General features: G+C 37.6%; 1 protein-coding gene across 1 annotated transcript in view; it reads right to left on the reverse strand.

Annotated features, from left to right (window-relative positions):
- The window catches only part of LOC129263573 (MAM and LDL-receptor class A domain-containing protein 2-like), a 156,310-nt gene that overhangs the window by 36,371 nt on the left and 104,296 nt on the right, over window positions 1-15,643 (reverse strand). Inside the window, exons 57-67 of the mRNA XM_064100623.1 lie at window positions 14,003-14,204; window positions 13,073-13,348; window positions 12,265-12,386; window positions 9,128-9,335; window positions 7,328-7,584; window positions 5,751-5,915; window positions 4,256-4,502; window positions 2,949-3,065; window positions 1,507-1,748; window positions 791-899; window positions 113-256 (exon numbers count right to left, since the gene is read on the reverse strand). Coding sequence (XP_063956693.1) covers window positions 113-256; window positions 791-899; window positions 1,507-1,748; window positions 2,949-3,065; window positions 4,256-4,502; window positions 5,751-5,915; window positions 7,328-7,584; window positions 9,128-9,335; window positions 12,265-12,386; window positions 13,073-13,348; window positions 14,003-14,204 — 2,089 coding nt within the window. The remainder of the gene's footprint in view (window positions 1-112; window positions 257-790; window positions 900-1,506; window positions 1,749-2,948; window positions 3,066-4,255; window positions 4,503-5,750; window positions 5,916-7,327; window positions 7,585-9,127; window positions 9,336-12,264; window positions 12,387-13,072; window positions 13,349-14,002; window positions 14,205-15,643) is intronic.

Consider the following 15,643-nt stretch of genomic DNA (forward strand, 5'->3'; position numbering starts at 1 on the left):
GTATGTATTTCATTAATATTATTATTATCATTGTAATTGTCTTTATCACATTGTTATCAGTGTTTTCAGTGTTTTTATTATCATCATTATTATATTCACGTTATCATCTTACCTGTGCCAGAAGTATGATCAAAGCGAGGTCCGGTATGAGTAGAATCGGTTTCGCCTCTCGCTCTTACCCAATCAAAATCGTCTTCATCTGGAGACAAACCTTGCATGTAACCGCATAGACCATCTTCAAAGGTACAGCTTATATCTAGTTTAGAAAAAAAAATAAACAACGTGAGAATAAAAATGAAAGCATTGTAACTACCAAGAACAGACCTATTCAATCATCTCAAGAACACCACTGTTTCCGTCAAAACATCGGGAACTCGTTTCCTTTAACTTGTATCCAATCGGAAGTAAATAAACAACTGGCGTGAATAAAAAGGATGGCATGGTAAAAACCAAACACTAACCAATTCAACCACCTAAAGAACACGTAAATTCCAGTCGAAACATCGTGAATTCTTTTCTCACAACTCATATGTAGTTGAGAGAAAATAAACAACGGGTGGGATTAAAAATGAAAGCATGGTAAATACAAGCACAGACCTATTCAATCATGTCAAGAACATGTTTTTTCCCGCCGAAACATCATGAATTCTTAGTATTATCATGATTATTGCGGTCCATTCCTGAATGCGTAATATTTTTTGATCATTTCTTGAACTATGGTGTAGTGAATGATAATCTTCATTTCTTTGGATGTATTTTTATTAATAAATGTCAGATAAGGAATATATACCTGGGGAAACGGACATGTTTCCAAGGCACTGAAGATAGCTGATCCCATCAAGAGCCATAGTAAAGCCCAGGCCTTCAATAGCGAACAGGTACACATGATCAAAGCTAATCTGTAGAGAGAGGTAACAAAATATTCATGTCATAATATCAAGGCCGCATTACACAAAGGTTAGCGATTAATCGCTTTTTTGAAAGAGCAATTCTGATTGGTTCCCAGTCAGTCTACCGAGCAATATGCGCATGCAACGATGGTCTTGATCATCTAGCGAATGATCTTCAACCTTTGCGCTTAATACGGCGACCGGGTGGGGCAGCACTAGTGAAATTACAGTTAACGTCTTGTTACAAAATCCTCAATCAGTATACACTCTCATGAAAAAAAAAAAATTAACGTCAAAATTATTAATTTAAAGCGACTTCGGAGAGAGAGAGAGAGAAAAAAAAAGTGAAGCAGATAGGGAGAAAGAGGTGGAGGGGGGGGGGGCTGCCAAAAAGCAATGCAATATTCATAATCCAACGATGGCACATTTTTCTTGAATAAAGATTGACAGAGAGGGAGAGAGAGAGATAAGGAGAACTACACATAAAAGAAAGGGGAGAAGGATATCAAATTGCCTAGGCCTATAGAGAAAAATAATGAAGGGGGGGGGGGGAAGGGGGTAGGGGTAGAGGGGCAAAAGAAAGAGTAACAAAGAAAGAAAGAAGTAAAACTAGTACCTTAATCTTTTCATCGAATTCTCCTACAAATGCAACTCCATACTCCCATGTACCAGGATTTTCCGTACCCCTCACCACAAAGAGTTGGGGTCCATCTTCTACTCGTACCCTCAGTTCTAATTGACTTGTTGCATTGCTCATATAGTAATAGAACTGAACCTGGCACGCAGACCCGGGAGGTCCAATCAGAGGGGTTGTCAATGTGTTGTAGCCGTAGATACTCTCTAGATAAAAACCCGGATCTATGAAGAAACGACACAGAAATTGACAGAATACGTGATTGCCTCTGAATTCGTCAAAATCTAGGGTAGATATTAACATAGTTAGGGTCAGATGTAAGGGTTTTGTTAAAGTTCAGAGAGAAGGTGGTTTCGAGGATTGGGGATAAGGCTAAAGATGGGGAGAGGTGGAGGAAGAGGATGTGCTTGAAAGCAGGGGCAGAGTTAGTATGGACTGATGGTGCACTGCAAAACGCCGGTGTTAATTTAACTCCAGACTTGCATCCGTATAAGTTCACACCAGAGAAGTGTTGAAACAACACCGGTTTGGCGATATGGGCTAACACCAATTTAGGCATTTAGGCAACATCAATTAGTATTAAACTAATACCGGTTTGATTTTTAACTGGTGTTGCTTCAATACCTGTCTGGTGTGAACCGATATAGATACAAGGCTGGTGTTAAATTAACACCGGCGTTTTTGCAGTGTATGGCTTTTAGGAGAGGTGATGGTCTTTGGGGTACGTAAACTAAGTTTGTTAGAGAGGTTTGCCTAGGAAATCATAGTGTAATAGTTTGGATGCATAGTTTATTTGTTGAAGCTATATGTAGCTAGGGTAACGAAATAGGGAGAGCTTCTGAGAGAATCCAAGCGAAGTACTCGCCAGCCAGGACGAGGTGTATAGCACTTAGATGACCGAAAAACTATCGACTTGTGGTATGCCGTATAAGACCCTTTTGGTAGCCGCTGGTAGAGCATCTTTTCCTTAGTTATATACAGACAGAAGGAACGAAATTATCCTTAATAACAAATGTGGAAAAGGAACGGGAAAGATGTTGCACAACAGAGATCAATAGCAAAGAATAGAATGATAACAGTGATATAGGTAAATACGAATATATCCCGTGCATTAACTCATAATCGCAGAAAAATATGTGAATACGAGTAAGAGTCGAATCATTACATCACATATTCTACTGTTTTGAATAGTCCTTTCAGCCAGCGTTTAAAGAACCAATTGATTGGCAAATACAAACTGTAATGACAAAACAAAAAGGCACATATCAACGCCAACCACCATAAAATGACCCCTCATACTTTCGTTCCTTCTTAGGTTCACCCACGCCCTCCCCCCCCCACACACACACACGCATGCATAAAGGAACGTTCAAATTCACACTCACACAAATGAAAATACAGAGATGATCATTCTTTGCCTATACCTGAACCGTTATTGAAGTGATCCGTCGGAAGATAATCAATGTCGGAACCAGCTTCTCTTAAACGCCACCCAAAGTTTTCTGACCCACACGTCTGCAAGTCATCAAACTCACATGCACCTAATACAACAAACACATTTGTAAGAAAATGTTAATCAACTAATTCTCTATATTGTAAATTCTATATATTTTTTACAGGGGTCACCCGCACTCTGAAGACAACGAACTTGAATCTGAAGCTCGGTTTAACTTCTATCATACCCTTTCATAAACCTAATAAAACCAAATTATGCGGCTAATAGCAGCATAATTTGGTCGTAAAATCAGAGGAGGACAAGAGTTATCAGCATTATTCTGATGCTGCTATTATCCGCATAATAGCGGCATCGGGACAAGATTCTGAGTTTATGAACGTATTTCCAAATCATGCGGATAATTGCTATGGTGCGGTCACAAGGTCACCCTTTTCCAACACAACCGCATCGGAGGGGGCGTGTCCAGTTGTCATGAAGATTATCCGCCTTTTTCAGGACGGGCGCTCGTAAAAATAATGCGGATAATTTTCGGAGTTTGTGAACGCAATTTTTATTGAATTATCCGCATTACTCTTAGGCGGCTAATTGGAGGATAGGTTTCATTGTGTTTATGAAAGGGGTATAAAAGCCATTACTGAAATCACGAGGATTAAAAAACTTCAAAATTCTGTGAACATTCCATTTTATTCGTTCACTACGGCATAAGAAATCTATAATAGTCAACAATCTTTGTGGATGATTTCATTGCAAGATAAATTGATAACTTAAATTCAAAGTGTTAAAATAATACTCCTCCTAGAGGTGTCTCATTTCAAACCACACCCTTGAACAGCATTTAAATTAATCTAGAGTTAGGATTACCCGCAAAATTAGTTTAATAGTTCTGTTTATACTATTGTTCCAATAGAATGGTTAAAATCAAATTGTGGATGATTTCTTGATAATCATATTGGAGTCAAGATTTGAATATCGTGTTTGTATAAAATGTATTTACATTAATTAATTGTAGTACAAACAAGATTGGGGAGGTTCAGAAAGATTCTTCGTCAAATAAGACTGTATCCTTAGGAGAACTTAATCCCAAGCATGAAACAAGCTTCCAAACCAAAACAAATTACATGAAATAAAACAGCTTGAAAATGGATTGCGTTATAACTAAAGCAATTAATATTAAGCGGCAAAGAACTGTGTTGTATGTAATGTATATTTAATGGTCAAACTTGACAACCTAAATGATTAACTAAATAAAAACTCAAACACAGCTCAAATTCTTACCGCAATTTTGCTCATCTCGTCCATTGTTACACTGCACGATGAAATCACAGACTTGATCCTTAGGGATACACTGACCATCACCGCATTGGTAATCAGAGGGTATAGGACAGGGGATGGGGGTGGTGGGCGGAGCTGGTGTGCTGCCACCCGGAAGTGGATTATTCGAAAGCGGACAGTTTATGAAGCTGATATCATCTATGGCAATGGCTCCGTTACGACCGCTGCCAGCTACAGCTTCGATTACAACCTAAGGGGATTAAGAATGTCAGAAAATGAGATTAAAATACCTTTAGCGATGATTAATTAAACAAAATATATTGATGTATTTTTTTATGGCAGCCCAAATTGAAAAAGCTTTTTATTATATTTAATCTATCTACTTCATGAGACTTAAAAAAAGAAGCCTAAACGCCAGTGAAAACACCTGAAAATGGTTAAACAACATTGGTGTTTTTCAGTGAACAATAATAATAGTGGTGGCTACTTATAAAGCGTACAGGTCCACCTTTCGGTGTTCATGGCGCTTTAAAAGAGGCCCTCCTATTATTATTACCCCGGCTAAGCTTGGCAACCAATTAATCGCACACAGCTTTTTGAGGAATAACTTCCTGCCGGCACCCATTTACATCACCTGGGTCGAGTGCAGCACACAGATGATGAATTCCTTGCTGAAGGAAATTACGGCATGGCTGGGATCTGAACCCACGACCCTCTGTTTCAAAGTTCGGAGACTAATCCACTGGGCCACAACGCTCCACAGTTGTATTTTATATCAAATTGCCAATGATGTAGGGGACTGGCTTCAGACAAACGAAAAGATTAAGAAATGACAATGAGATCAAGTATACGGCCATGCCTACTATGGGAGTGGATGTGTCTTGATCTTGGTTTCTGGTCTCTGCAGCCGAAATTTCAGGGATCGAATCCAATTGTGGGACTACTTATTTTTTTTTTGTATTAAGTAGTTTTTATTGACAAGTTCAATTCATATACGAAATAAAATACATACAAGAAATATAAGTTTGATGTCTTTACAAATTAAGGGATACCTTGACAACTAATAAACTTAACACTATTGTTTTTCTTCCTTAAGTGTTGCAATAAAACACCAAATAAGACATCTTCCAATACATAACAATCAATAACATTGACGATACTAACATGCATTAAGAATATATTTCTACAATAAATTTAACATATCTAATTTTGTATTAAAGAAACCCAGTAAACGTAAGACCTCCAGTAAAATGATTCGGATAAAAGTGGAATTGGTAAACTTTTTTTCAGAGGGAAAATTTCAGGGATAAGCATGCCTCGGATAAAATAAGAAATGACGCATGAAGTCACGGCATCGTATTCATTCCATCGTGGGCGTTTATGGGCAAAAATGGTGAACCAATATTGACTGTATTATAAGTGACTCTTCCCTTTGGATGCCCACAAGTCAGTTCTGGGGGTATTTTTGTACTTAGTTTGCATCAATCAGTTTACCCACCTGAAAATCATCTAAAACGACCAAATCCTCGTCGTAATAAGAAAAGCTATCCGTAGCAAAGTTCGAGAGCGTGTCCAGACGGTCAAGAGGGCCGCCATCTGACGACCGAGTGTAGATGTTTATAATCCCAGTGTCAGGTCCGTTACCAAAGAAGAAGAAACGAATCTGCAGAGGAAATAAAAATATTAGATATAAAGAGAAACGTATTTAATCACACTCTTCCCACTCTCTGACGCAATTCACTTGGCTAATAGATGACCCAGTGCAGTCATATAAATAAAAAAGAAAGTTTATTAGTGGTTGATATTAGCTAATTTATCGCATATCATTTATGAGTCCAAGATCCTTAAGGTTTTTTATTTTCTGATACTAGAGAGTACCTACCAAATATGAAAATGGCATCATCAATGCCATTATGTTTGCGGTAAATTTGAAAATACCCTAGGTAAAGGCATACAACTTATTTTTATTATTTCATTTATTTTTCAAAATTCTAGTTCTCTCATCTATATCTAGTTCTCTCATTTGCTTGTTTCTTGTAAACTCCTTTTCTTTTTCGCTATTCTTAGGCGGTCTGTTAAACCAGAAGTTTTATTATTATAAATATTATTATCATTGAGGGATTTGCCTAGTTTCAATTTTGGTTGATTCGTTGACGATTAATTAACTGTTTTATTTGAATATTGTGTATCACTTGTCCTGCTTTGTGTTTTTTTTCTTTGTTTTTCTTTGCTGTTGCAGTATTAGCTTATACAGTGCGTATCCTTCAGCAAATAATTTTTACGCCTTTGTTTGGAATTTTTATTTTCCTAGTCGTTTTTATGAGATTTTTTTTATGATTCTATATGATGCACTCGTTAAAAGGTGTGATTTCAGAATGTTCAACTGCATTTTATCCTAACTGTCATAGTGTGAATACTGCTAAGCCTTCGTAAAGAAATGTTAAAGGAGAATGAAACCCTTGAAACCAGCTGAATCCATATCAAAGAGAAAAATCAAAGAAACATATTGTTGAAAGTTTGAGGAAGATTGAATGAATAATAAGAAAGTTATGAGCATTTGAATATTGAGATCACTAATGCCATGTAGATCCTCCCATTGGCAATGCGACCAAGATATGTGATGTCACACACGTACAACTCCCTCATTACCCTAGTACTTATTTCACTTATATTCTCACTTTTATAGAGTCTATCACAAGGCGAGGTGTTCTCTTTATGAGAGGACACGTACAGAGGTTTCACAACATTATATCATTGATGAATCGTTTGTCGTATGATTAGAATGAGCAAAAAGAGATGTTTTGGGGTATATTTTCAGTGTCCAAAAGGGGAGAGTTGTTCATCTGTGACATCATAGATCTTGGTCGCATTGCCAATGGGAGGATCTCCATAGCGTTAGTGATCTCGATATTCAAATGCTCATAACTCTTCTATTGCTAGTCCTATTTTACTCAAACTTTTGTTGATCTTATTCTTTGATTTGTCTGCTTTCACAAAAGCTAACTTGCTCCAAGAGTTTCATTCTCCTTTAAATGGGATTGAATTGATTTTTTTTTGTCATTTGTGAATACCCACCTTGCAAGTAGATGTGAGCCCCGTGCGAATGAACGTGGGTGAGGCGATGCGAGCAACATCACCCGCTGATGATGCCAATGCATCCGCGAGAAGGTAATGACCCCCTGCGGAGTTGGACGTATGATCTCGTGTGGGGGCGTACTGCTTGTCGACTGTGGTTGCTCCTGACGTTCTGATCCACAGATAATCCCCAGGTAAGTGCGTGTAGGAACATAGATTGGACTGGAAGTCACATCTAGCTGTATGCTTCTCCTCATCTGTTGAAAGATTTTGATAAATAAATTATTTGCAAAGGGAACTAGGTATATCTTTAATGTGTCACATCAAGATACATTTCTGACAGGCCTTGGTGGAAATGTGTCCATTCATAATTTCAATAATGCTTCCTAAGTTCATAATTCGGTATTAAAAAGACGGACTGCAAGAATACTAACAGTTTAATTTTATCAAAAGCGGATAAAACATCCTCAGTATATTAACTCTTCAAAGCAACAAGTTCCACCTAAGCTTGTTTGCTCGGTTTTCCAAGCGCATCTAGCTTTACATTTTTTTTCAATAATATAATCTATCAATATATAGGCCACATGAATTGCCCTAAATGTTTTTTTTTGTAAAAGCACCCTTGAAATAGTCTTAAAAATGAACCTGTGCCAATTTAATACTGGATAACATTTTGATTTTCGCTTGCCAAATTTTTTGATAAGGCAAATTTTGACATATTTGTCCCACTACCGTCATATTTTGTCGATTTTTTTTTAATAACGCCCTCTAATAACCTGTGCAGGTTTGAAGTGACAACTGGCTCTACCTGTTCACTGTAAAAAAAGTGCTGGGTAAAATTTTAACCAGCACGAGGGTAAATATGTGACCAACCAATTTGGGGCAGTATTTTACCCAATGCAGGAAGCATATTGCCCAGGAAGGTTAGAAAATAAGCAGTAATAACTTTTGAAAGGGCAACATTTTCATCACACTGGATAAATAAAAATGCCCAAAAGAAATGCCCAATGTTGGTTGGACACATAATTACCCTCATGGAGCATTTTTACCCAATATTTTTTAGAGTGTGGTCCGCAACACAAAGGGCCTTATCGTGAAATTTGTCACCTCTCTTCTCGTGTGTGTCGGTGTGTGTGCGCTCGTTGTGTACAAAGTCAATGGGAGTGGAAAGATGTCACCACCGCTGACGAAATAAACGGCAGTGAATGGACTGGTGACATAAACCACGATAATGCCACACAAAGCTAAGTAACGCTCGTAGAACATTTTTTCAACGATTGTTTCAATTTACTACAATCATGAGTAATCGCTACCTTTTGAGTAATGGGAACCTGGCAATGTTTGAACCAGTTTTGTTGCATTTATAACGGCGGAACTGACCCCAGGGCCCCGAAACACAAAGGTAAGATTTCAATCACTAATTTGAAAGAACAATTCTGATTAGGTCCTAGTCAGTATACTGAGCAAAATGCGCATGCAATGATGATCTTGATAGGACATTTCATTTATCGCTAACCTTGGTGTTTCGGGCCTCTGATTGACCAAAACTATATTTGCTGTTTATCTGAAGTGACTGTAGCGTAAGGATTAAGGGTCATGGCAATCACTTAAAACTTACCACAGTGCATTTCGTCCGAGTGATCACCGCAGTCATCAGCAAAGATGCAGCAGAAACATAGGCTTTCAATGGCTAATTTGAAAGAGCAATTCTGATTGGATCTTAGTCATTCTACTGAGCAAAAATGCGCATGCAATGATGATCTTGATAGGCTGTTTCAAAACTTACACCTCAAAACTTACCACAATGCATTTCGTCCGAGTAATCACCGCAGTCATCAGCAAAGTTACATACTCGGTCCATGTCAATACATGCCCTGTTCGTACAGGTGAATTCACCAACTCCACAGGATTCCTCGGCTTCACGGAATCCACAGTTCGACAGAAGAACATCGCTGACTGCTACAATGCTACCAAGTCCGCCCACTCCGGGTAAACCGATTATGTTAATCTGGAATAAAGTTCATCGGGATGGTGATTATCGATAAATATAAATTTCTACATGCACACCAACACATTTGGATTTATTGGCGCTAATTAGTGATCACTCATGTTTAAAGACCTGGGTCCGGTAACACAAAGCATTACGATTGATCGAATGCTTGATTTTTACTGTTGATTGTACATTATAGCAAATGGAATCAATCGTTGAAAAATGTTCTACGATCATTGCTAAGTTTTGTGTTACGGGCCCCAGGTCCGGAGATCTAGTGATTTTTTTTTATCAAGTGCGCAACTAGTTAACAAGAATGCGTATAGCATATCCATTTATTTGAATGCAGGATGAAAGTGAATAGACCAGTTCGATAGTACCTCAAGGGCAATTTCGGTCAAATGACCTTTCATTTTTACATTGTGATAGGCAGATTTCAAAGCAAGATATTACGTAAGCATGCCTTACATAGCAGGCTGCATAAATTGTATAGACCAGGTGACTAGAATAGCACACCAATGAACACTTAATGAAAGTATTCGTTGCATTTTTACTTTGAATGCATTGACAGGTTGCTATAACTATGTACTAGGCAACCTGTGAAATACCAGTCGCTAGTCATGCCTAGTGGACGCATTTTTTGTGTGGATCTAATGAAAAACAAAATTCAAAATCGTGCGCAGAATGGAACTCCGAACTGGCTTATTGTCGATTAAATGCTCACGGGCATGGGTGCCGCGGCCGTGAATTGAGCCCCGGACTTTCCATGTATCAGGGTTTCCACAGAAATTTGAAAACAGAATTCCATGACTTTTCCATGACTTTTCCATGACTTTTCCATGACTAAATTGCTGGTTTCCATGACTTGCTTTCTGGCACGGTTTCCAAAATAAGACACATTATGATGGCCTCCATAACCTCCCCTCACAGCCATCCATTCCACCCACTACCTTACTCATGACATGTACATATACATGTATTATCATTGGTATATGGTCTGTTTCTGACCAGGGTACATTACCAACATCAAGATTCAAAATTGTCTTGAACACAAACTCATGTAATTTCTTGAACTGACAGATTTCCATGAACTATTTCCAAATTTCCAGAGCATAACATGCAGATCTTGCCACAAAAGTGAACTATATACAATATATGTAAATGTAAAATTTTCCACCCATATTGAAATTAGGATCCTGAATTCACCTTTACTACAAAACTTCAACATAAAAGTCATGGAATTCTGTATTCAAATTTCTGGGGGAACCCTGAATTATATGAAGATGAAACACTTTACATATGTCAAACATGAGCCAATTATTACAAAAGAGTGACATTTAAGTTTTACAATAAGGTGACATGAAAAAAAAAGGCTAACAAAGACATCCTCATCCTAAAATTCTCAACATAGTGCTGCATTTCACTCTACATTACAAAAAATGAGGCCATTTGTGATACAACTTGAGGACACCAGCTAAATTAACAAGTGCATTGTTATATATATGCTCCAAAAACAATGAAGAAATCTTGAAAATTGGACATTTGATACCAAATGCAATTCCATGACTTTTCACAAATTTTCAAAATTCCCTGACTTTTCCCTAAGTTTCGAGGACCACAAATTTTTCCAGGATTTTCCAGGATTTTCCATGACCGTGGGAAACCTGATGTATAGTCAGGCGCCTTAAACTACTCGGCCACGGCACCTCCATATTCGACGATTCACGATAACGCAATCACACGATCTTCACTCCTCAGTGATAACTAACTTGCTCCAATCAATTAGGCTAGCTACAATATCAACCATGACTAATCAGTACTAAGATCTGATCTGCCAAAGTTTTCAAACAGTTTTAGATAGCAAGTGCAAATCTTAGAATAGTTAAGAATTTAAGGTGAAGGTAAATCTGAGACTATAATTACGATGATCATGTAAACTCTAAATTCCAAGGATTACAAATAAATCCAGATCGGCTGTACACAGTGACTAGCAGAATATGAGACATGAATTTAAACATTGTTGATTTGAATACACATATGAAAGATTTGAATATAAATCTAAAAGATTTGAATTCAAATCTTTTGAGATGTAAAAGTTAATCCTTAAGATTGAAAATAAATTCGAAATATGGCTGGTTCACAGCCGATGTGGATTTATTCTAAATCCTTGGAGTTTAGAGCGTATTGAAATTAACTAGCTGGGAAGAACGCAGACTCAAAAAGTTTGTTTACATAAGAGATGCATGCAGATGCATACATGTGGTTAATATGTTCAGTTTAAGAATGCAAAGAAAATTTCCTTTTGTGGACACCTGTACAGTGTAAGTGTCCAAAGTGTGTTAGGGCACTATGTGAACAAGTGGTACACACTGTACCAATATGAAGATAATTTCACACCGTCCATACCTATGCAATGTTTGTGAATTGTGTATGTGTCATGATTTACAATGTTAACATGCCCACGTGACATACTGTGAACACACATTGTAACACCGTGTTCAGTGCATTCAAATAAAATACTGTGTCCTCACTTGTGGGAATGCGACTTCAGATTGTTTGAATTATTTGATTCACACTGGTAACTTGGTCAAATCTCACTTGTGTGAAATCAATTTCCATTTGTGTACCAAACTGTGAACATGTAGCAGAACACTGTGTTCAGTGTGTTTAATGCCTAGAGGGATGTGTTAATACTGTGATTCACACTGCTCAAATCTCACTGTGTGAAGGCGATTTCCGATCGTGGTCCACACGTTGAACACACTGTCTGAAAATGAGTCAAGTGTGTTTACATACATGACTATGTAATTCACACTGTTAAAGTGCTCAAATATCACTGGTGAAGGCGATTTGCAATAGCCTGTCACTTCAGCACACTGTGGCAGACTTCCAATTGAGTTACACTATGGACACACTGATATTGTGCGGGTTTTTTCGAGAGACCTACCTGGAAGGGGTTCACGATTCTGCCAACAGTAAATATTCCTCGATGCCAGTATCCCCTCATAGAAGTCCGATACATGATGGTGTCCTCAATGGGTGAGGTCGTGTACGAGACGGCGATATAGTCTGGTATAGAAATAACACACGCCATCGAGGGCATTAGTAAGAAGTATACACACGAGGTACCTCAAGAACTGTACAAACTAGTTCTATTTCAGAGGTGATAAGTTTGGGTAGTTTTGTGAATACCTGGGTAAATACTGTTTACATATTTTGTTATAAAATGTAAAACATAGTGAAGTACTCCTTCTTATTGCCTCATCTTAAAACTGTGATTGGTCAATGGACTAGTCATTATTAGCCGTAATTAGACAATTAATTAGTCATATTTTTGTATCACCGATACCAATATTGTCATTTAAGCTTGACGTTGTAAAAAACTGTAATATTGAACCCTTCTCATTATTGCTCATAATAGTAATATCATTATTACTATTATCATGAGTTGTGGTTATTCATGCTGTTGCAATATTTTTTTTAAGATCAGTTTTGATATGACGATGATTTACCATTATTACCATCAAAATAGTCACCTATATTTATTTGTTTCGAAAAAGAATGCAGAAATTATAAAAGTGAAAGGATATGTTAATTATACTACCATGCAAAGGAAAATACAATTATCATCATTAACCTGAGTATATAGATCTCGTTACTTCCTATTAAAATGTTCACTCTTAAAATTCGGTATATAAAGGTCTTAAATCACCAAAACATATCATCGTATGATTGTAATAATCATTATGATTTACCGTTTGACGAAAGGTAGTACCAGAACTGCATGACGCAGCTAGACCCCGCCTCTTGTATCCAGGGACCGAGGAGCCTGGGATAGGCTCCGCCCACAACTGGAATCGCAGTGTTATCCACAATCATGTATGTTCCACTAGCGCCTTCGAAATCTGCAGGAGGAAGAAAGAGGGTGGGAGGAGGTGTTGTGGAGACTCCGCCCCCTTGCCTTATCCACGGAAACATGCCTGCCGGATCACTGGTATATCCGCATTGATCCTCCTCGAATGTACACACTCCTGAAAAAACAATTGAAAAAACTTGGTAAGAATTGTAAGAATTCGAAATGACAAAACATAAAAATGATGAAGCAGTACGAGCAGTAGAAGAAGAAGGAAAGAAAGAGGAGGAGAATCTAAATAATAACAATAATAAAATATCAAGAAGATAATGAAGAAGAAGAAAACAAAGATGATGATGAAGATGACGTGGAGAAGAAGAAGAAGAAGAAAAAGAATAAGAAGAAGAAGTAGTAGTAGAAGAAGAAGTAGTGGTATTAGTAGTAGTATTAGTAGTAGTAGTAGTAGTAGTAGTAGTAGTAGTAGTAGTAGTAGTAGTAGTAGACGAAGAAGAGGAGAAAAAAGAACACTCTTAAAATGTTGGGCCACATACTGTCCACACAGCAATTGGTTAAAAAGTTCACCCAACGTTCGGTAGATTTCAACCAATACTGCATACTTTTCACCCCAAGCACTCATTATTGGTTTTAAAACTACCGATAATTGGATGAAGTTTTAAGCAATCGTTGTGTGGACAGTGTGTTGCCCAGCATTATTAAGAGTGAAGATGAAGAAGAAGAAAAAAGAAAAGAGGATGATGAAGGAGATGCAGCAGCAGCAGAAGAATAAGGGGTAGTCAGGAGAAGAAGTCTACACAAAATGAAAGAAGCTCACCGCAATTGATTTCATCAGACCCATCGGTACAATCGGATCTCATGTCACAGACCTTACTTGCATCCACCTTCTCATCTCCTGTTAGGCAGGTGAATGGTGGTGGAGGGGTGGTATCAGCACTACAAGCACCATTAAATAGATACAGGTCATCGATGGCAATGTCACAGGATTCTGTTCCGGTTATCAGTCCTTCTATCATCATCTGAAATATTCCATTTTCATTTCATTTATTGATATCATTTCCAACAATAATCCAAATAAGGACAATACAATTTGGTCACAATAATTAAGTCAATGCAATAATACATATATATCATCATCACAAAAAATAACTAAAATAACATTGTATGAATTAAATGAAGCAATAAAAAGAAGTCAGACACTAAAGAAAGTAAAATACATATTAATATTTTGAAAGAGAATGAAGGCATATTCTCGTCAGTTGCCATGGGGAATTGGGCGTTATTCGGAGCCTTTAGCTTGTTCCAGTGTGTGTCAATTACCCCAGATTAGAATGGGACTTATCACCCCGAAGCAGACGTTATATAATGCCGCGAGAAATTCAAACCATTGCCTTATATATGTCATTATATTACTTTCCATTAGTACTCTCCCTGGCCCGAAATTTTATCGAGGCAAAGCATGAAAAAGCTTGACTTCACCGATTGTGCTTCCCCCAAGAGAAAAGTCTGGAGTCAGCGGATAATGCACTCCTTTTATGAAAGCTGGCACCCATATGACTTTAAGATATATTTTTCGAAAATAAACTAAATCGTATTTTAGGCGCAAACCAAAATCGACTATAAGTTGATAAACATTCCATCTTGTTGCTATTTATAGGGACAGTTTAAATATTGGCATAAATACTTCGGGAATGGTACGCACTTCTTCACCAATAAGTCATAAAAAAATCAATATATACCGTTCCCCAGTGAGCTATCGGTTATGGTGGCTCAATGGTGAAGCACCCGTTACATGAGCGGGAGGTCGTTAGTTCGATTCCAACCCGAGTCAGTTTTAAAAGACGCATGTAGAGCGCCACCCAACACGTTCCCTTTAAAACAACTTTGATGCAGCAAGGATAGAGTATGTTCTTCACGAAATTTTCTTGCAGATTATATAAGACCTAAGATTCCTTGCGAACTGTAGACCTGCTGATCACGTACAATAGGAAATGTTTTTTTTTTAATTACTGTTCTCTTTCTCTGGTCGGATATTATGAGTTGACACTTTGTTTACTTTTACGGGAGGGTGGGGGAAGCAAACAAAAAAGTTTGAACATCTCTTGAAATATGATTTGAAATAACTCTGTACTGGCGGCACTACTTCGACACATGACGTCACAAATATGTATAATTCCCTTAAACTGATCTTACCTTTTTGAAAGTGGCAGTGTAAGTGTGTTGAAATTTGATTAAAAAATGTTGATTTAAAAATTATCACATTCTAAGGTTTTCCACATTTTGAAACCACTATGGTAATATTTTGCCTAATTTTAGGTCATAAGAAAGCTTTTGAACATACATTTCATGTGTTTGAAATCCACATTTTGTAATCAAATTATACTGGAAATATCCCTAATTGTGAAATTTCGCCACAAATCACTTTCCCCATGAAACAGACGGTATCACAGATCCGCCA

This window comes from Lytechinus pictus, chromosome 6 (genome assembly GCF_037042905.1).
Source record: "Lytechinus pictus isolate F3 Inbred chromosome 6, Lp3.0, whole genome shotgun sequence".
Taxonomy (NCBI): domain Eukaryota; kingdom Metazoa; phylum Echinodermata; class Echinoidea; order Temnopleuroida; family Toxopneustidae; genus Lytechinus; species Lytechinus pictus.